The sequence below is a fragment of the Brassica napus genome, chromosome C2, assembly GCF_020379485.1.
Source record: "Brassica napus cultivar Da-Ae chromosome C2, Da-Ae, whole genome shotgun sequence".
NCBI classification, from domain to species: Eukaryota; Viridiplantae; Streptophyta; class Magnoliopsida; order Brassicales; family Brassicaceae; genus Brassica; species Brassica napus.
In genome coordinates, this window is record NC_063445.1 from 56864225 (window position 1) to 56886206 (window position 21982).

At 35.4% G+C, this 21982-nt stretch overlaps 4 protein-coding genes and 2 non-coding genes across 9 annotated transcripts; 4 read left to right on the top strand and 2 right to left on the bottom strand.

The window, feature by feature from the left end:
• The first annotated feature begins 3792 nt into the window (after positions 1 to 3792).
• On the top strand, positions 3793 to 5386 carry LOC106380156 (probable WRKY transcription factor 51). 2 transcript variants are annotated; one of them, XM_013819966.3, is made up of 3 exons: positions 3793 to 4107; positions 4193 to 4348; positions 5032 to 5386. In XM_013819966.3, the coding sequence occupies exons 1-3, from the start codon at positions 3881 to 3883 to the stop codon at positions 5240 to 5242; spliced, it is 594 nt and encodes a 197-aa protein (XP_013675420.2). In that variant the 5' UTR covers positions 3793 to 3880; the 3' UTR covers positions 5243 to 5386. The 2 variants fall into 2 exon arrangements, with proteins under 2 accessions (XP_013675420.2, XP_013675419.2); XM_013819965.3 differs by having other exon boundaries at positions 3794 to 4107; positions 4190 to 4348.
• Positions 5387 to 5563: 177 nt separating this feature from the next.
• Positions 5564 to 10330, bottom strand: LOC106380395. The gene is made up of 2 exons (XM_013820154.3): positions 7458 to 10330; positions 5564 to 7373 (listed from the first exon to the last, which is right to left on the bottom strand). Exons 1-2 carry the CDS (start codon positions 7661 to 7663, stop codon positions 7172 to 7174), a joined length of 408 nt encoding a protein of 135 aa, XP_013675608.2. The 5' UTR covers positions 7664 to 10330; the 3' UTR covers positions 5564 to 7171.
• Positions 10331 to 11869: 1539 nt separating this feature from the next.
• On the bottom strand, positions 11870 to 15616 carry LOC106382842 (ABC transporter F family member 5). The gene is made up of 5 exons (XM_013822920.3): positions 14269 to 15616; positions 13171 to 13512; positions 12771 to 13091; positions 12299 to 12685; positions 11870 to 12222 (listed from the first exon to the last, which is right to left on the bottom strand). The coding sequence occupies exons 1-5, from the start codon at positions 15079 to 15081 to the stop codon at positions 12022 to 12024; spliced, it is 2064 nt and encodes a 687-aa protein (XP_013678374.1). The 5' UTR covers positions 15082 to 15616; the 3' UTR covers positions 11870 to 12021.
• Positions 15617 to 16166: 550 nt separating this feature from the next.
• LOC106382843 lies at positions 16167 to 18495 on the top strand. Of its 3 annotated transcripts, none has more exons than XM_048747305.1 (3): positions 16167 to 16647; positions 16858 to 17142; positions 18234 to 18495. In XM_048747305.1, exons 1-3 carry the CDS (start codon positions 16630 to 16632, stop codon positions 18279 to 18281), a joined length of 351 nt encoding a protein of 116 aa, XP_048603262.1. In that variant the 5' UTR covers positions 16167 to 16629; the 3' UTR covers positions 18282 to 18495. The 3 variants fall into 3 exon arrangements, with proteins under 3 accessions (XP_048603262.1, XP_048603264.1, XP_048603263.1); XM_048747307.1 differs by having other exon boundaries at positions 16387 to 16647; positions 18153 to 18495; XM_048747306.1 differs by having other exon boundaries at positions 16387 to 16647; positions 18161 to 18495.
• Positions 18496 to 18772: 277 nt separating this feature from the next.
• TRNAL-AAG lies at positions 18773 to 18853 on the top strand. Its single transcript has one exon. It is a non-coding gene; the product is annotated as a tRNA-Leu (tRNA).
• A 526-nt stretch (positions 18854 to 19379) lies between these two features.
• Positions 19380 to 19575, top strand: LOC125582708. The gene has a single exon (XR_007320164.1). It is a non-coding gene; the product is annotated as a U2 spliceosomal RNA (small nuclear RNA).
• Positions 19576 to 21982: the final 2407 nt, after the last annotated feature.

The window sequence follows — 21982 nt, forward strand, 5'->3', positions numbered from 1 at the left end:
TAAATATATAAAGATGATGTTAATTAATATTAAATTACATGTTTTTTTTCAAAATAATACATGAAAAATAAAATTCTTAAAATGAAATTATTTAAAAACAAAAATACTGTAAAATTTATATAAACTATAATATATAACTTATATATAATTCTTTATATATATGTATATATATATGCATATAACAGATCAAATTGGATATCCGTTCCTATAAATATTGATATTTGTGATTTGTTTTTTTTACGGATATTGCATTTTAGTATTTGATTTGCTTCATAGAGTAACTAATATCCAGATTTTTTGGTTCGAATCAAAACGGATAACGAATCGAATCAAAATTTATGAATAATTTATGCAGCTCTATTCATTTTTTTTGACATCAAACATCTACAGGCTCATACTGACTATGTAAACTAAACCGGTAACTCTGCATCCATGTGAACAACGAAAGATGGCTGTTTTCTAACACAACGTGCTAAGCTATCCGCATTTTGATTCTCCGTCCGAGGTACATGAATGGTCTCTTAGTTTAAGAAACATCTTTTCAAAAGCTTAATGTCTTCCAGATAACTGTCAAACGCTGGCCATTCTTCTGGTTCTGAAACCATCTTTACCAATTGAGAACAATCTGTCGCAAATATGACATGAAATTACCTTAAATTCCTCATACATTTCATTGTCCAGATTAGCGCTTCCACTTCCGAATGAAGAGGTGAAAGGCTTGCCCTTACATTCCTTGCCCCTAACAATCTATCAAAACCTGCTAAAGTGTTGTACCAGCCTTGTTCTGAAAATTGTTCTTTATCTTTCCAGGAACCATCTATAAAACACCATCTTCCTGGAATTGATGATTCTGTCATGTCCTGCACTTGATGTGCAACTCTTTGGTCCCTTACTACTTCTGCCTCCGCCCAAAGTGTTGATTCTAGTTCTGCTAATTTAAGCGTATCTCTTGGATCAATATCCAAATTACTAAATACTTTGTTGTTCCGACTTTTCCAAATATACCATAATATTCATGCAAATTGGTGATCATCCATTTTTGGGGTAACTCTCCAAAAAAGATGATTCATATTTGCGAAAATATAACTGAGAGGAAAAAGATGAGGATTCTATGGTATCTTTGAAAGCGTCCACACCTGACGTGTTGGAGGACATTCAAGGAACACATGATTTATTGATTCCTCTGGAGCTCCACATCTTGTACAACATATATCTCCTTGTATTCCTCTTGCTTTTAGATTTTTCAGTACAACTATACACCCTGAGAGGAGTTGACATAAGAAATGCATTATCTTCGGAGGGCATCGCACCTTCCAACAAAAAACTTTCAATATATCCACAGCGGGTCCATAAAATTCTAGAGGTTTTTCCTTATTAGGGTAGACTCGTTCTACCTGGTACCCTGATTTTACCGTGTATTTTCTATTGCTAGTGAAATGCCATCCATCTCTATCTTCCAGCTGATTTCTACTCAGTGAAATACTTTCAATAATTTTGACATCCTGGGGATCCAACAAAGCCTGAATTGCCTGTAAGTTCCATGTTCGGGATTCCGAATTAATGAGAGAATCCACTGTGATATCCGGGTAACTGTTTTGAAATTTTTTGTTTGCTGGTCTCGGGCGAGTGGTTGAGATCCATGGGTCATTCCACACTGAAATAGATGAACCTGTTCCTACCCTTTTAATTAGTCATTTGCTAACCAGAGATCAAGCAGATATGATACTCCTCCAGCCATATGACGGGGAATATGAACGAATTGGTTCAAGGGGTGAAGCATTTATGTAGTACCGTCATTTGAAAACTCGAGAAAAAAAAAGTGTTTGGTTTCTCTATCAAATGCCACAATTGCTTCCCAAGCATAGCCGTATTAAAATCAGTAAGATCCTTGAAGCCTAATCCACCATGATCTTTATCTGCACATACTTTATCCTATGATTTCCAATGCATGCCTTTTGTGGTTCTTCCTGGACTCCACAAAAACTGAGCTACGACACTCATCAACTTCTTTACTGTAGCCTTTGGTAGCCGATAACAAGACATCACATGATTTGGTAAAACCGTAACCACCAATTTGATGATCACCTCCTTACCTTCTTTAGTGAAAAACTTAAAAGTCCATCCATTAGCCCTATTATTCAAACGATCTTGTACAAAGCTAAACACTAGTACCTTAGATCCTCCAAGGCTTTCCGGCAACCCCAAGTAAGATCTCATTTCACCTAAATTCTAAATCCCCAAAATATCTCTCAATTCCTGTCGACTAGATTCTTCAATCTTATGTCCAAATTGAATTGAGGATTTCTGGAAGTTTATTTGTGGTCATGTCCAGCTCTGTCCGTAAACAGTAAAAATAACGTAAAGAAGAACCATGCATGTGAGTTTTATATTAAAAAAATGTAAAGTACATAATATGAACATATTTATGTGGAGTGTGGTTGAGAAGCTCTCTACATGTGACATGTGCCCATTTTAGTGTGAACACATTTGTTACAATGTTTCTACACGTGACCAGAGGCAGATCCATGTTGGTGAAAGGGGTGTCACCTGACACATGTTAAATTTATATTCTACCAATTTTATATCTTTCAACTGAGAAAAACATAGCTTGGTTGGTTTTTTTACACCTCTTCTGACACACCTTTTCTTAAGAACTTGGGTTCAAGTCCTATGTTTGTTTTTCTTTTTTCTTTTATTTTAGTATTAAATTGAATCAAGTTCAATTAGTGACACCCAAAAAACCAATTTTAAGTCTGCCGTTGCATTTGACATATGTCTAGTTTAGTGTAAAAATATTTATTACAATGCTTTTCTTTATATATATAAGGGATTCTTGATACATGCTGTGTGCCCGAAACTTTGGAAGGAAACAAAACGAATAATTAGAAGAAATTATAGTAATATTTTGTCGACAGTAAGAAACTATGTCGTCATCAGTTATAGGCTTCCTATCAAAACTGGAGTATACTTTATTAACAAAATGATTTTGTTTTAGACTGATTTATAGAACTATGTATCATGTTATAACAGGATCGGATTAGTCAAATATAGATATCTTTGTTTATATTTGCATAAATATATTAGACCTGATAGCAAATATTTTTGTTTATATATCTTTAAATCGTAAGTTAGGCCAAACATATCGATAAAGTTTGTCACAGTATCTCTATAAAGTATATAGTTACATTTTCAGAATTCAATAAGTCAAGTCTTATTGTCTTGGTGTGCACTGTAAATTACAAAACGTTCTGTCGGTTTCAGACGCAACAGAAGCAAACATACAACTTACATCCTCAGCCGTCGATCTAAATACCAAAACCCAAATGTTCACGTTACTGAGCACTCACTAATCACTATAACGAAAACGATAATGATCTATTTATCCAAACCTCATTAGAGCATCTTTATCCATCCGGGCTCCACTGAAACAAGAAAAAAACGGTGTCAAAAGTTACGAAATAAAGAACGCCTTTTGAACTCTCACTCCACTTACACGTACGATCCACGATTGATTTAATTTTTTTTTTAATAAAATAATAATAAAATAAATAAGAATCAAATAAGGTTTTAGGGATAAAAATACTCTACTTTAAGTGGAAGCTCACTTTTTCACGTCCATGCCGTCTGTGCATACGTCATTACGATGACACTCATCGTCAAAGTCCTCTTCGTTCACACGTGATGTTGAAGCACCTTCGTAGTATCTACCCTGAACTTGCTTGTCATAAGTAGTAAATGTTATTAAATCTTATCTCTTAATTATATTTCTTTACAAAGTTAAAATCTTAAATTATAAATAAAAGACCATTCATTTCTTTGTCTACCCTTCTTCACCTGCACTTTCTCTCTCCTTTATTGTTTCTATTGTTAAAAAAAAAGAATGAATCCCTCTCAAAGCCCTAGCCCTAATTTCACGTTCTTATCCGATGAAAACTCTATTTATTCTTTCATGGATAATTATGATTTTTCCAATTTGATGTTCAGTGTTGGTGAAGGAGGCAACAATGGTTTAATCCAGGAGGAAACTTCATCTCCGACAACCTTCGTTACCGGCGAAAGCGGCGGATCCGGCAGCGCACTTACGACGTTGAGGAAAAAGGAATCAACGTGAGTTTTAGTTATATTTGTTGGCTAGATTCTTAACCAAATATGTATAGTAATTGTATTAATATATATGGTTTATTTTTAGTAGTCTCGATTGCAAAAATAGGGGAAGTAAAGATGGAGAGACGAAGGAGATGGGTCATCGAGTTGCAATTAGAACGAGAACAAAGATTGATGTGATGGATGATGGTTATAAGTGGAGGAAGTATGGGAAGAAATCTGTCAAGAACAACACTAACAAGAGGTAATCATTTAATTAAAAATAAATACAATTTGATTTAGTTGTTGATTTATAATATATTAATTAATTGTTTTAAAATGATCATATCGTTGTTTGATCATTTTCTGTCACCGTCTTGTAATTCTTCTAAGGTTTATAGAATAACCACTAGCTAGATCATATAGTCATTTGAATACTGTCTAATGGTCCTCTATCATTTACCAAACCACTTGTATTAAAATACAGATTCCATATGCATCCTTGTGTATACATGTCTTGTTTATATATATACATAGACTTCTGATTGGTTAGTGGTGAATTGACTCTTTTTTTTGTTCACCTAATAATTCATTCAAAAGGGTTAAACCGGGTTTGGTACAAAGCCATTAAGGGCTTGTTTATCGAGACCATCTTCCCAGACAAGGTTCCCACGATGATGAAATCGAAAGCAAATAACATCAAAGTACGAAGCAAGCAAATGGATATCAGAAATAATCCATGTGTGATCATATATAATTATTCATCATAAAGTTCTTATCTTGACTCATATATCTTAGGAGAAACAAAACAAATCGCCCATTTGTATCTGGAATACATAATTTGTAGATCAATTAAGGACCCTTCGGTTATATAGTTTAATAGTGAATACTTGTAAAAGTAATCAAAACTAATAGACGGTGAATTAATGAATGTGAAAATGTATATAGGAACTACTACAAATGCTCAAGTGAAGGTTGCATGGTGAAGAAGAGGGTAGAGAGAGATGGTGAAAATGCAGCTTATGTGATTACAACCTATGAAGGAGTCCATAACCATGAGAGTCCATCACACGTCTATTACAGTGACATGGTTTATGATCATGATAACTGGAAGCAACACTCTCTTCTTCAATCTATCCAAACATTTCCACCATGTTGAGATTATTAGATATCTACCATCATTATAATGATCGCTATGTATTGGTTCTGAATGTTTTGATAATGTACATGGTTAATTATGAAATTAACCTCTTGTGGTTATATAAGGTATCAAAATATCAATGTATATATACATAGTTGCTAATTTGCAGTGTTGTGTTTATAAATGCTAAAATAGGTTTGGAAGAGGCCCTTGACGGATAAAAGTAAAATATGTAAATGACTCTAGCTAATGAGTTTCCTCGTGTGGATGTTATTCACGGATACAAATCAAACCAACTATATATTCTATAAATTATATGTAACCGTGGTACGTAAGTGATCTCTTCTGGTAGTGAAAGTTTTAAGAAAAAAAATCACATGATTGCTTAAAATATGAACTCGATTGCTTAAAATATGAACTCGATTTTCACTTGGGAAGTATATGTATATTAACAAGGAAGTTTGGACTGAAACTCAGATTAATCTATTAGAGTTTGTGAATAATCTTATTAATTAGTTGATGAGGTTTACGATTAATATTTTCATTGATTTAAACATTTGTTAGCTTAAAAGAGTAAACCAATATTAATTTAATGTAATTTAGCATAAATACTACGCGTGTGTGGAATATAAAACCAGATGACAAAATTTTACCTCGGTTGAAAAGCATGTCTGCGGTAACAACTTTTACGCGCCAGCGAGGTCAACGATTACGGTTAACAATAACATAACTAACGGATTTGGTTTAACTGGTTTGATTAGGATCCGGTTTGTTATAACCCGGTAAATAGAACCGAACCGATGTCATCTTCTACATTTTAGCAAGTTAAACAGAAAAGGGAGTCGTCGTTTCATTTGTTCTTCTCCCGCCAAAACCTCAGAGACACTTTTATCTTTTAGTAATTTCGAAGGAATCCATTGGTGCGTCTATGGATCTCCGATCTCTGATGCTTCTCTCGATCGATTTCAGTAACTTTTTAGTATTGATTTCCGGGGATTTTGATTAGTATCGGCGTGTGGTGATTGAATCATAAAAAGTCTATTAGATTCGAGTTTATTATGGTCTTCCAACTTAAAACTAATCGGTGACTAGTGGATTGATCCTAAACTTTTATATATTAGTTAATGTCCCTCGTAATTTCCAATGTGATATATATCCCTAATAAAGTCTTTTTTAACTTTTGAGGAATCAGAGGTTGCTAGAGTGTCTCCGGAAGCTCTGTTTCTTCTGGGTTTGGATTGGAACCGGCACGCTGGGGATTTGATTGAACAGTGTGAGAATGAAGGAAGTGTAGGAAGGGAACGTGAAAGGGCAGATCTTGGCGCCATTATGTGGCCCAAGTTCGAGTCTTTGGTGGTTGCTGATTCAGGTTTATTAATCTTTGTACTGTTGAATCAAGATTTCGAGTGATGATTGAAGCCGGTTCAAGCTGGTTCCGGTTCAGAGTATCAACTGATGTGATAGCTGGTTTAGTGACTTGGATGATACTAGATCACGGTTATGGAAACAAGAGAAAGATATGGAAAGAAGATTATGAAGAATTTTTACACGCAGTGGTATATAAGGAGGATGGAACCTAAGAAAGAAGTACACTTTCTAAGAAAAAATATCAAGGCATTAGAGTTTTGAGAGAAAGAGTGATAAACGAGAGAACTGTAAGAGGTTGTAGTTCTCACGTTTGGGTAGCTAGAAATTGGTCAATCGTGATACACGGTTGTGTGTAGTCACAGAAATCTGATTAGACAGAGTTGTTGAGTCTGTTTAAACGATTCTTAGTAAAAATATTTTTGAGGAAAAGTTTTGAGCATTCAAGCTTTTTATATCGTCTCTGTTCTAGGTATTTCATGTACTTCACAGTGTACCAAAGTTTTTTAACGCTATGATTGGTTCCTTTTGAAATGGCAAATGGTATTTGGATCTGAATTGTTTACTAACATTATGAGGTGATTACATTTCATCATGTGAGGTTTGTTTGGTGACTTTCTCAGCTGTTTTGTGAACTATTTCTCCTACAACACCACCTGCTAGTTTTGCAGAGTCTTCAATAGCTTCTTTGCTTACTTCAAGGCTCCTTGTCGCCGCCTCTTTCACTTTCTCTCCTTTCTCTTCTCCTCCGTCCTTGTTGTTTTTGTCGCTGTTGCTTCTAAAACTGTCACAACAAAGCAACACACATGAGCTTTAAGATCAACCAGGAGACTTGCCATAGTATATGAATGGTTGTTTGTTTGTTTACTCAAGATTTGGAGGGTAAAGCTTCATCTGGATCTTCTGCATTGCGCCACAAATCCCACATATGATCTTTAAAAGCGACGGATTCTCTTCTTTCCTGGCGACACCCTCATCTGAAGATACTGGTGAAATCCCCCATGAGATGATCAAGATGATGAGGATGAAGAATAAGAATGAGAAACCAAATCTGATTCTTAATGATTCCTTCATGTCTATATGTTGTTGAAGTAAAAAGCATTCAGAGGGTCAAAAGGAAATGATAGAAGAGACAAAGAGAGGGAGTTGGTGCCATGTTTCTAGCATCAAGAGAAGCATAACAAACACATTTTGGTTTGAACGGTTCCTGCGTTAACACCTACAATTGACTTTTGAAGCTAATCTGTCTTTTAATTAGTTAAACATTACATTAAAAAAAAAACTAATCGTGTCAGTTTTTGGTGCTATGTTTCAATTTTTCCGGTTCGGTTCCTCGGTTCCAGATAAATGTGCTCAGCTAACTACTGGTATCGAATCTGGCTACAAGTGATCAACCTCTAATCCAATTCTGAGGCAGTTAAGTTTCTTAATCGTTCCTTATCTGAAAAAAGTATATTTATACAATCTGAATCCAGAATAAAATATGTTGCGACTCTTGGAGTTCTTGCTGGCCTTTGTTTAGCCTGTTGAAACGCCTGCATCTTCTGCTTCTTCCTCGCTTCTTTCTCTGCTTTTAACATCGATCTTTAACTTCGCCTTCACTTTTGGTGATTTCTTCTCCAAGTAATACTGCCAGAGAGAATCCACACATTCAATAAGACATAGAGATTCAGATTATACTTGCAAAAAGTAAGAGATGCTTGTGTTACTGTCTGTGGGGACTATAGGGCCTTGCATAGACATTGATACGCCAGCTGCATGCAACTCCGTGAGAAGCGGTGTAATTAATTGTAAGGTGGTTTTGGAGAAAGAAGCTAGGTTTTTTTTGTACGACCTTGTGTAACAAGGTAAGTAGGGCTGTGTAACAAGCTATTTTGGCAAATTGGCAAATTTGTAAAATTGATTAATTAAGCTCTTTCCTTCTTTTTTGTTATTTATATTAAAAATGGAAGATTACCAATTCCTATATATATATTTTTTTTTGGAAGTGTGTATAAAAGGGTTTATAAACTTACGTATATGGTGAAAAGATGTGTCTACTTCATTTTGGAATTATTTGTTTTGCCCTAAAGATGTGTCTGATCCACATGGACCCTTCTAAAATCTTCAAACCAAACCATTACCACACAAACGTACAGTCCTCAGACAGCCCTCTCTATCTTGTACTCTCCATGAAATTTACTTAACAGCCATTCCTTCCTCTTCTATGTCCCTCTTCTTTGCTCTTGGATTAAGGACATTTTGTGGTTTTTCTTGTTTGGGGAGTTTAGGTTCTCTTCTCTCTTCTCTGTTGTTATTAGAGGAAAATAGAGAAAGAAACTCTGTTGGCTGATCTTATTCTCTACGGCACATCTTGTTCATGAGAAAGAATTGAAATAGTGTTCCATGGGTTGATTCCTTGAGTCAGAAGAAACTGCGAACTAAGAGTTCGAACTTCGTAGTATGTCAGCAAAGAAGAAAGATCTTTTGTCCTCAGCCATGATGAGAACTAGTGAATAGTTTTTCTATTCTTTTGAGGATTGCTCTGTTTCTCCGGCGAGGATGGGGCGGTGGCGCTTAGAGTGACTCGAGGAGAGGAGATGGAGAGTGATCGGACGGTTGAGGACGAGGTGTAGAGGGAGATCGAAGGGTGATCAAGTGATAATAATCTTGAAGATGAAGGGCGGAGAGAGAGATAAGAGAGTGATGCTTGTGGAGCTAACTTACTTGAGAGTTATTATTGTTAAGTTAGACATTCATGTTCCTCACTTCTCTATTTCTATCCCCATAGTTTATCTTTTAACAAAACACCCTCTCATGGCCTCATCAAATTTTGTTTACAAGATTGTCTGATTCTCTAGTTGCAAAATGGTTTCAATACCAACTTCTGGTGAGTTCAATAAGAATGGTGTTGTAAGCTAAACCAAGTGCAGCTAAAATGCCTGGAACACTTGATGATTGGACAGCTTTGACTACACACTCTGACATCCATGTCACAACACCGAGTTTTGTGGGCTAAAGTCACTGTCCAGGTGGTAAAGTCACCGTCCTAAACCTGAAGGGTGTGCTGTCTGTGGCAGCTGTACCTGTGAGATCAAATCCCACCATCTTGAATGCCTTTCTGACAGGAGCTGCATAGAAGTAGGAGAGACCCAAACCTGCAACCACTAGCAGAAACCCACCAACACAGCACGAGCGTGTTCTGAACGCCATAGACATCGTGATTATGCCAAGGACAATCAGAAGGCAGGCGGCCGCCAAATTCATGAAGATGGTTGCGGTTTTAATCGCTCTCGTCTGCATGTCTCAAACCTTCTTACTACTTATCATTGTCTAGTTGCTAAAGTCCGATTAACTATTTGGGTCCGACAAGCAATAGGTTGAAATAAATTGCGTATGAACCAATAACATGATTTTCGTTGGCGATCTTGCATTTTTATAACTTGTAATATGTTGATAAGTTTTGAAAATATAAAATCTTAAGTAATATGGTATATATATTAATTTAATTTTACATATTTAAAATGTTTAATTTTGAGGTTTCTTTAAGGGTTATATGTAAATGAAAAATAAATAATTCATAAGAAAAGCATATGCAAATTTTGAGCAGAAAATAATAGGAAATCATGAAAATTAAAAAGCTATAGAACAAAAGATTTTTCTTTCAATAGATGACCTTAGCCCAACAAGCTAATTCAAATGGATATTGTTTTAGCAGAAGGTATGGTTCATGTACATAAACATTTCACTTTGCTGGTAGTGGGAATAAGAGTGATTAGGCCTGGGCATAAAATCCGGAACCCGAAATCCGAACCGAACCCGAACCGAAAAATCCGACCCGTTATCTGACCCGAAACGTAAAAATACCCGAACGGGTCTTGTAGGGTGGTACAAAAAATATCCGAACCCGAAGTGTTATTAACTGAACCCGAACGGGTAACCCGAAAAATCCGAAATTAATAGTAAATATAAATATTTTGAAATATATATAAGTATTACAATTATTAAATTCAATATTTGTGGTAATATTATATATAATAATAAATATTAAAATTCTAATAAATGCTTTAAGTACACAATTAGTTATAAATAAGTATTTTATAATTTGATCATTGAAATAAAAAGTCTACTATCTATAAGGCAATACATATTATTTACAAATTATTTTTGTTTTCATGCTTCATTTAACATTTTATTGTTATTTTATCAATTTTATATGTGATAGATTAATTTTTATTTAATTTAGATGTTTACTTCAAAAAAATTGTTTTTTACTTTTGTTATATCCGAACCGAACCGATATAACCCGAATCCAAAAGATATATGATTACTTTATGGGTTTTATGATGCAATACAATTTTGAACCAAACCCGAAGTGTTATTATCCGAACCCGACCCGTACTAATAAAATTTTAGTATGGGACCTAGAAGCGTAAATCCGAAAATCCGAAAACCCGAAAAAACCCGACCCGAATGCCAACGGGTACCCGAACGCCCAGGCCTAGGAGGGATAGTTAAATAAGTTTGAAATTGATACGTCATTTGAGTAGGACATGTGTTAAAAATTAAAACAATTTGAAGACACATGCTTATGTATATTACTTCACAAAACAATTAGAACATTGTCATTCATATTTGATTTCACAAAAGAAACTTGTAGTAAATTTGTTTAACTATACATTTAAATTCACTGTATCCATTGAATTTCTTATTGCAGCTACCTACAGTGGGTAGTATGAAATCAAATAATTAATGGAAGTATGAACAAACAATGAATTTTTGGGATTCTCAGAAAAGTGTATGAGTCAATTTTAAAAGTAACGAATTAAAAACATGATGTATAAAAAGTCTTAAACATGGAGAAAATAGATTGAAGCTAATGAAAAACATATAAAACAGAATAAAGCCCATTAATATTAGGCTTATCGGGCTTGAAAAGTATCAACGTACGGATGGCGCTAATATTACATTTCATCATGTGCGGTTTGTTTGGTAACTTAATTTCTCGGCTGTTTTGTGAACTACTTCTTCCTACAACACCACCTGCTAGTGGTACCATGTTTCTAGCATCAAGAGAAGCAGAACAAACAAACAAACACTGTTAGGTTTGAAAGGTTCCTGCGTATCTCTCTGCCTTTTAATTAGTTAAAACATTACATTAAAAGACGATTTAATTAGTTTAAACATTACATAAAAAGACTAATCGTTTCAGTTTTTTTTTGGTGTCTCGTTTCAGCTTTTTCGGTTTGGCAGAGTTCTTCCTTCCGGATAATGTGTCCTCTAATCCAAAATCTGAGACAGTTAAGTTTCTTAATCGTTCCTTAAACTGAAAAAAAGTATAACTAACTATACAAACTGAATCCACAAAATAAACATGTAAAGAAAGAAGACTGTTTCTAATAAAAAAAAATATATATATATATATATATATATCTCAGACTCCTTTCAGTGTTTCAGTTCCATCTCTTGGAGTTCTTGCTGGCCTTTGACTTCTGTTTCGCCTGTTGAAACGCCTGCATCTTCTGCTTCTTCCTCGCTTCTTTCTCTGCTTTTGACATCTTTGACTTCGCCTTCACTTTCGGTGCTTTCTCTTCTAGCTCTGCTTCTCTCTCCACCGCCTTTGCTCTAGCTTCCAGGTTCTTCTCCAAGTAATACTGCCCCAACATAGAGAATATCCACACATTCAATAAGACAACATTCAAACAAAAGTAAGAGATGTGGGACTCTTACATTGTAGTCTCCTGCGTAATCTTCCAAACAACCATCTTCAACTTCTATGACTCTGTTAACAATCTGTTTGATGAAGTACCGGTCGTGTGAGACTGCAATCACTGTGCCTTGGTACTCGTTTATCGCTTCCTCAAGCATCTCTTTAGAAGGAATGTCCAAGTGATTGGTCGGTTCGTCCAAAACAAGCACATTCGAAGGCGTCACCATGAATTTGCAGAAAGCAAGACGCGCTTTCTCGCCACCGCTCAAAAGAGAGACTTTCCGATCAAGCATGTCTGCTTTGAAGTTGCAACGTCCTAGAAGACCTTTTACATCATCACTTCTCCAGTCTTCCGCAGCTTCACAGACCGTTTCAAGAACTGTCTTATCCAAATCAAGAACCTCAGCCTAACCAAAAAAAAAAAACCAAAACAATGTCAAGAAAGAAACTAACAAACAACCCTTATCTTTATTTGTTCAAGTGAAAACAAACCTGGTTCTGTTCAAAGTAGTTTGGTAGTACATTGTGCTCTCCGAGGAAAACTTCACCTTTCATTGGCTTCTCTAAACCCATTATAAGCTTCAGCAACGTGCTTTTGCCACACCCGTTGGGGCCAATGATAGCAATCTTCTCTCCTCTCTCTATCGCTAGATTCGCCTTCTTGAACAGCATCTTATCCTCAAAACCAAAATCAACGTTCTTAACCGTGACTACAGATCTCCCACTAGTCCCACGCTCAGGAAACCTGATCTTCATCTGCTTCCTCTGGAAAGGCTTCTCTATAAGCTCCTGCTCTTGCAGCTTCTCTAGTTTCTATTACAAAAACAAAAAGGGGAAACATAAGCTCAAACTTGCTAATCACAGCAATGATCAGCTTTGCTTGCTTGCTAACCTTTTCTGCAGTGGAAGCACGGCCAGAGTTAGCACCAGCACCGAGCCTAGCGATTAAGTCCTTAGTTGATTCGATCTCTTTCTGCTGCTTCTCCCAAGCTGCGTTCTGAGTTTCGATCCACTCTGCTTTGGAGATGACGTACTGCGAGTAGTTGCCTTCGAATGTCCTGGAGACACCCATCTCGGTTTCGACGATTTTGGTGCAGAGCTGATCGAGGAAGGCTCTGTCGTGTGAGATGATGACCATGGGAACCTCTTGCTTTTGCAAATAGCCTTCAAGCCATTCAATAGTGTCGAGATCCAAATGGTTTGTAGGTTCATCGAGTAGCAGCAAATCTGGATCCTACTCATAGAAACACACACAGTACACATTAGTTTCTAGTTGGGAGTTTGAATTCAATCATTCATTTCATACATGAATATTTAATCCGGATTTTTATCTGAAAAAATCTGATATTTAATCCGATTAATCTGAATTTTCTGATTTTAAAACCAAATTAACCGAAAAACCGGAACCGAAAACAAATCTCGGATATTATCCGGTTCCCAAGTTTGTAACCAAAATAACCAAACTGAAACCGAATTTCATAAATATTCGAATGAATTTTATACCGAAGAAAACAAAACCAAAATAGACCGAACCGATACCCAAAATGCACATTAGCTTCCAGTTGGGAGTTTGAATTCAATCAAATCATAAAATAGACCGAACCGACACCCAAAATGCACATTAGCTTCCAGTTGGGAGTTTGAATTCAATCAATCTTTCATACCAGAATATTTACGCCAATTTTTTTTCCGAAAACCCAAAAGAATCTGACATTTAATTCTAAAAATCCAAATTTTCTGATTTTTAAACCGAAAACCGGAACCAGAAACCAAATTCCGGATATTAACCGGTTCCCAACTTTGTTACAACCAAACCGAAAACCGAAATAACTGAACCGAATTTCCTAAAATTCGAAGGGATCCTATATCTCTAGAACCAAACAAACCAAAACCGAACCAATACCCAAAATGCCTCAGGCCTACACACAATCAACCTAAGCTTCTAAACGGAAACCTATCAGCTTGTGATTATCATATCATGTCCATATACCTGAAGCAGAATCTTCCCAAGCGACATCCTCATCTGCCACCCACCACTAAACGAAGCCACAAGCCTATCAGCATCCTCGGCCGCAAACCCCAACTCCGGCATCAGCTTACTAATCTTCGCATCAACACTATCCAAACTCACCGCCTGAGCCCTCCTCTGCAGCAGATCAAACTCATCCAGCAACCTCCCCATGAGCTCCAGATCATCAACCGAACCTTCGATCGCCTTCTGAACTCTCTCGAGCTTATCAGCAACCTCCATCTCTTCTTTGAAAGCGCTCATGAACTCCTCCTTAACCGTCCTGCTCATCGACACCTCGAACTCCTGGCTCAAGAAGGCCACTTTCATGTTGGGCCGGGCCTTGATCACGTGGCCCGAGTCTGGCTCTTCTTGGCCCGTTATGATTCGGAGCTGCGTTGTCTTTCCTGCTCCGTTGACGCCGACTAAGCCTACTTTCTCGCCGCGTTTGACCTCCCAGGAGACGTCTTTGAGGACCGTGACGCCTTTGTAGGTTTTGGTTATGTTCTCGAGCTTCACGCCGGAGGAGACGCCGGAGGAGGAGGAGTTCTTTCGTTTGCGGTCGGAGTCTTGTTGGGTCGTTGGGGTGGAGAAGAGTGATTCGACGTCGTTTTGTTGCTCTTTTACGGGGGTGATTGTGGAGACTTGGGATGATCTGATTGTGGTGGTGTCCCGTCTAGGGATTGGAAAGGAGGAGACTTTGATGAAGTTTGATGCGATTGGAGATGGGCGGAGGCCGCCGGTGAAGAAAGTGGAGCGGAGGTTGATGGTGTGGAGGTTTGTGGATAAACCCATGATTGAAAGTTTGGGTTTTTTCGAGAATCCCTCGCTCTACCGGGGAAGATGAAGCAGAGGAAGAAACTCTCTGGGCGAGCGAGAGAGAGAGTGTGGTTTGATAAGAGGTTTGGTTTCTTCTATCTAAATGGTTCTGTGTGACCCAAGAGATAATTATTTTATTGTATTCGTTTAATTATTTTTATTTTATTTTGTGTGGTTTGTTTTTGGTTTGCGTATTTTCTTTCGCTCCTTTTTCTCTCCATATATTCCAAATATAAAAACAATAGAAGATAAAAAAAAAACTATAATGAATTTTTTTCATCTATCTAAAACTATCTCCAATATTTCATTCTATTTTTCACTCGATAAAATAACTCTATTTGATTTTGATAGTACTCTATTTTATAGTAAAATAAAATAAAGACATAAAATGAATTACTCGACATCGAAATGAATTACTCTATAAATATAGTGAACCTATATTCTATTCAATTATAGAATATAAAGTAGAATTGGTTTGAATTAGATCAAACGAATAGAGTTATTTGTTAGGTCAGTAATACAAAAGTCACAACAACAACAAAGAAATAAGAAGAAAATATTATTGTTTGTGGTTGTGAGAGAAGATGGTTGAAGATAACACTGCGTATTGCGTAATCCGGTGGAGTTACCTCTTTGTGGTTCACATCACTCCTTTGAACAATTCACACTTCTCATGATCTGCCACTTGTCCAACTACAGCACCAAACAACGTAAGCTGCTCTGTGGATGCCATTAAGCCACCAATGTTACTTGTCTACAAAGGGTATTAGTATTACTATATAATTTCCAGAACGTTAGAAAATTTGAATAATTTTACTATTTGAGATAAAGGATATGATGCGATCAATTAAAACATTCAGCATCTATATATTTATATATCATGCAATCAGCTGACAACATTCAACATCAAACACTAGGTTATGTTAATCGCCTCCATGATTATATCTGACCAAACTAAGTCCTTAATTTATAAACTAGTTGTAGACTTTTGTAGTTCTTGAATGGACACAGATTCACTAGAGATAAATAGTCGGCTAATGTTTGATTTTTGTACTTGTGGCTTTTCTTTTCTGTCATGTGATCAGATTTTTTTTTTCAAGTAGTGGAGTATGTGTAAATCACTAGTTCTCTAGGAAGAAAAGAATATGAAACATCAACAAATCCTGTTTTGATACTAATTTGCTTTATATTTATTTTAAAATATCAGATTAGATTTGATAATTATTTGCCAGCTTCCAATCTAATAAAGACCAAGTAAACTTGTGCGTGTCCCAGTGAATAGCCTTATGATAATTTCGCTTACCTTTTTCGACAAGAAAATGCAGAAAGAAAATATTTGATATGTTGGTGTAACATTGTAGTCGTTACCACTCAATAGCGCTGTGATTTTGCTGTATTAAAGTTTTGCATACCTTTCCTTTATCAGCTTTATATATTTCTCTTTATTTACCATCTTTCTTGATCCAAATATCATCTTCTTTAAAATAACAAGAAAGGCTCTCTTCTCTCTACAGCTTTGATCATATGGAAGATCAAAAGGAGGTTTAAATCTCTCAAACCCATCTTCTCTTTTCTTGTCTAAATCCTTATGTTTTTGAACTAGTCTCTGATAGATCGATATCATGAATCTTTGTTGAGTTAAACCATGTTTTGCGTGTCTTAAATATCATAATCTCAATTGATCTTAGGAGGTTTTCTTTTATTTACCTCAAAACCAAAGTTCTTGAATATGTGGAGATTTTTTGTTGACAGAACAAGAACTCGCCATGGCTATCAGTACCACAGTTTGGAGATTGGGATCAGAAAGGAGGACCAGTTCCTGATTACTCAATGGATTTCTCAAAGATCAGAGAGATGAGGAAACAGCACAAGAGAGATCCTTCTCGAGCCAGTCTTGGCAATGAACAAGACTTCATTAACCCATTTCACAATCAACCTACTTCTGTTGATAAAACTAAGGCTAAGCTCACAACTGTCCACAGTGACAACAACATAACCAAAAATGAGTTCCCTCACCACCAGCGACATCCTCCATCTGTAAGGCCACTTGCTTCTTTTTAAGTTATATGACTATCTTGAGTTGAATGACTGATTGTGTGTTCTGGATGCTTTGTCCCATTGTTAGGTTATGGAATCTATTTTTGTAGCACTATATTTTGGTTATGCATTGTTTGTTCTTGTTAGCTGATCATGTGCTCATACTTTAATTTTCCATCTTAACATTCAATTTTCTTGATGTGGGTGTATATGATCTGGATAATTGATTGTCTTGAAACCAGTAGGTAGGGTGTTTTAATTTGGTTAGGTTGGGGAATCTAACTTTGTAGCTTTGTATGGTTAGATTTTGAGTCACACATTGTTTGTTCTAGTTTACCTTTTTCTATAAAACTTCACATTTTTTTGTTAGGTTCTGACTGAGTTTTTGTCTACGAAATGGATGATTGTGTTTGTGGACTCTAGCTATGTGTATTCATTTGATGTGGGCCTTGACTTCTTTGGTTGGTTAGGTTATAAAATGGCTAGTTCTAGCAATTGGGTAACTGTGGTCCTTCAGTGTTTGGTATAGTCAGTTGCTTGATGCTATTTATTACACATTATATCAATACCACACATAACTTCATAAATTAGATTTTGAGGTTTTATTAGATATGGAGTTGTATTGGGTATGATTGAGTTTATATTGTTAGAGAATCACATCAAAGGTATACAATATGAGTAAGGATTAAATTTTTTATTCATCCAGAATGATAATAAGGTGAGAGTTCATTTAAATCAAAGTAATATAGTTGTTGTGATGGATGGTTTCTTTCAATCAAAGTAAAGCATAACCCTTTATGAGAAAGATGTGGCTTTTATTTCTTGTACCTACCATGTGAACTGACATAGATAATAGTTCCTTTTTCGGGATAAGACACTCTTAATCTTACGTGTAAACAGTACCGGTCCTGAAATGAAAAAGACCACAAGCAATTTTTAAAAATTACTTTTATAAATTTTGTAGATAATTTTTTTTATAAAAGGCTGATTTATGCAAATATTTTTTGTGGGCTGGAAGCGGGTGCTTGTAATGCTTCCCCTCAGGGCCGCCACTGCGTGTAAATAAATATGTATATGTGACTTTGGAACAGACGAGGAGAGGAATCTTTAGCTGCTTCAACTGCTGCGTTAAAGCTTGACCCTATTTCGTAACAGAGAGTCAGAGACAATGAGGAGATGTGTTTCACTTATTTATAATAAAGAAGTAAGAAATGAGAAATGGGAGTGACACTTTTTTACATACATTCCTGCGTAAGCAGCAGCGTTAATCAAGTTTATGTACTGTTTACTGTTATCTTACAATTGTCTAACTAATGTAGCTTTCTTTCTTTAATGATTGGTAACTTTTCAATATTGTGATACATACTACGATGCATTTATATAAAAAGATAAGTCGTGTTTACTGAATGTATGTGCCATTTAACAGTCACACTTAGTTTAACGCAAACCATCCTCGTCAAGTCTTAAACTCAACAGATACCTGAAAGATTCAGGGAAACTCAACAGATACCTGAAAGATTCAGGGATAGATTCAATAGATGTATACTAAACTCCTGTTGAGTAGTATTGTAGTACTAATATAGATTAAGTTTTGTTTTTAGTATGTTTTCGACTTCAAAATATTACTAAAGTTGATATGGCCGAGTTGGTCTAAGGCGCCAGATTAAGGTTCTGGTCCGAAAGGGCGTGGGTTCAAATTCCACTGTCAACATTATCTTTTTTGTTTTTTGATGAAAACAGATATTGTGACTGATTCCACGTAAAGCCGTCGGTCTAAACCTCTCCCCGTGCTACTTACTGATTAAAGTCATCAATCAAAGTGGAAGACAAGGCTATATAGATTACATGTTTTTGAAGATTTACAGACTAGAACCACGTTTGCTTTGAACATCGCATCATGATGAAAGAAAGGCACAAGATGAGACAGTGTTATTGCTTATCACTTATCAGATTCCCAGAGCTTGCATTCTAAAACCCATCACCTATGACCCTCCTCAGTGCACATAGATCTCATTGAACTTCGATTTTAAAAACCAAGCTCAAAGTTACTCCTGGGTTTTACTTATATCTGTAATCAATGCAAACAGAAACGAAATAAGTAAAAAGTCCGGAATAAGCCTATAGGCGGTTGCAAAGTAAACAACTATGTTATGTTTTTGTCCCATATCGCTTAGCTAGAAGGAAGGTGGTCATATCCTGATGAGTATAAATAAGAGGCCTTGTCTAACTTCCAATTCATACCTTTCTCGGCCTTTTGGCTAAGATCAAGTGTAGTATCTGTTCTTATCAGTTTAATATCTGATATGTGGATCATCGGCCCACACGATATTAACTCTATTTTTTTAGGGTGAAAGCCCTCCAAGATAGCTTGCTATTTGGGCTTTCGTGAGTCGTCCATGCGTTGCACTATTGCAAGGGCCTGGCTCAACCCATCAATCAACAAGTCCAATTTTTAAGTGATTACTCTAATAAACAAAGCTTAATACCATTAAATACAGTTAGCCCATGGTTTCCTAAGGGTTTGGCTATGTTTCGGTTAGCTTGAAGATGATCAAAGCTCGTTGAACTCGGAATCCTCCATCCCCAGTTTCCCACCTTTTGCGTAATGTCCACATTGTTAGCACTTAGAAAGCAACAGTCTAATAACTGCCAACACATGGACTATGTGATAAAGCAGCAATGTCTATTTTTCAAATTTCATTCTAGCTTTTTGATTATGATAAAAAAAAAGTCGGCTAACTTCAGTGGCTGGAGTGTTCATCATGGCACAACTTCCAAGTCCGAGGATGTCTTGCATCGGTATGAATGAGGTCTGAGCAATTGAAGAGAACGCAGCTTTGGATAAGTGACCATGAGATATCGTCTTCTTCAGCTACTGAAAGGTATTTCATTGCATGTAACACGATGGAATCGCTACTGTGATTATCTTACAAAATCATAAACTGGAAAATCATCAATGAAATGACCTTATTTTTCTTCATGGTCGAGATTGTCCCACCACCCTCGAATCTATTTAACAATAACAAGGATATATATATTTCTTCCAGGTTATCTTTAGATAATTTTTATTATACTTTATGGGTTTTTATATTTTTATTTTATACATATATAATGTTGATTTTAAAAACACATCAAACTCTTATATCTACAAAAAAAAATGCTGATCTTGAAAATTTAAGTTACTAATTTTTAGATAATATTATAAAATTTTGAACTTTTTTTTATTTTTTAGATTTTTAATGGAAAATCCCTCAACTATGTTTACCTAATGTAGAAATCCCTAAACTAAAGATTTACCGGTAGTATTGGTAATTATGACCTGTTAGGGTTTAATTCATTAAATAAAGTTAGTTTGAGGGTTTTTACCCAAAATAAACTTAGTTGAGGGGTTTTAACGTTAAAAATCCTTATATAAAGAGTATTATTTGATTTTCAATTGGTACCTTCTTCGAAATTGCTTTAATTTTATTTAGTTGACGATGGCAAAAAAAATCATGTTAATATATACATACATTTACTTTGGATATTAATTAGCAACTATGTTTTATATGATAGATTTGTAATGGGGTTTAATGCTTATCTTTCACTTATCTGTATAAAACTAAGTAATATGTAAGATATATTATGGTGGATGGATATAACACATAGATTTTGAGAAAAATTCAAAAATATGAAAATACTGTTTTAAAGCATAGTTGCATCCTTCACTAACATATGATAAAAGTCAAAGAGGTTTGAAACTTTTGTTGTATCCGTTTCTCTAGAAAGTATCGATTTTATAGTGGTTTGTCCACCAATTTAAGGAGTATTATGAAGTTTTACTAAATTAATTGACAAAAAAATTAAAACGATGCCTATAGATCAAATGTATTATTATACATTAATACAAATGTATAATTTGTTTATAAATTTTAAAACAGCACTAAAGATCATAGGCTTCAGTATATTGAACATTTACCAAAAAATTCAATATTTTCGTAGGGGTTAACACATAGATTTTGAGAAAAATTCAAAAATATGAAAATACTATTTTAATGCATAGTTGCATCCTTCACTAACATATGATGAAGTTAAAAGAGGTTTGAAACCTTTGTTGTCTCCGTTTTTCTATAGAATAGCGATTGTATAGTGGTTAGTCCACCAATTTAGGGAGTATTATGAAGTTTTACTAAATTAATTGACAAAAAAATAAAACGATTCTCATGTACCATGAAAGAGAGTTTAATATATACTAATACAAATGTAGAATGTGTTTAGAAATTTTAAAACAGCACTAAAGATCATAGGCTTCAAGTATATAGAGCATTTACCGAAAAGTTCAATATTTTCGTATGGGTTAACACATAGATTTTGAGAAAAATTCAAAAATGTGTAAATACTGTTTTAATGCATAGTTACATCTTCACTAACATATGATGACGGTCAAAGAGATTTGGAACTTTTGTTGTCTCCGTTTCTCTAGAAAATAGCAATTTTATAGTGGTTAGTCCACCAATTTAGGGAGTATTATGAAGTTTTACTAAATTAATTAACAAAAAAATTAGAATGATGCCCATGCACCATGAAAGAGAGTTTAATATACATTAATACAAATGTAAAATGTGTTTAGAAATTCTAAAACAGCACTAAACACATAAGGTTTTGAGAAAAATTCAAAAATATGAAAATACTGTTTTAATGCATAGTTGCATCTTTCACTAACATATGATGGAGGTCAAAGAGGTTTGGAACTTTTGTTGTCTCCATTTTTCTAGAAAATAGCGGTTTTATAGTGGTTTGTCTACCAATTTAGGGATTAACACATAGATTTTGAGAAAAGATCAAAAATGTGAAAATATTG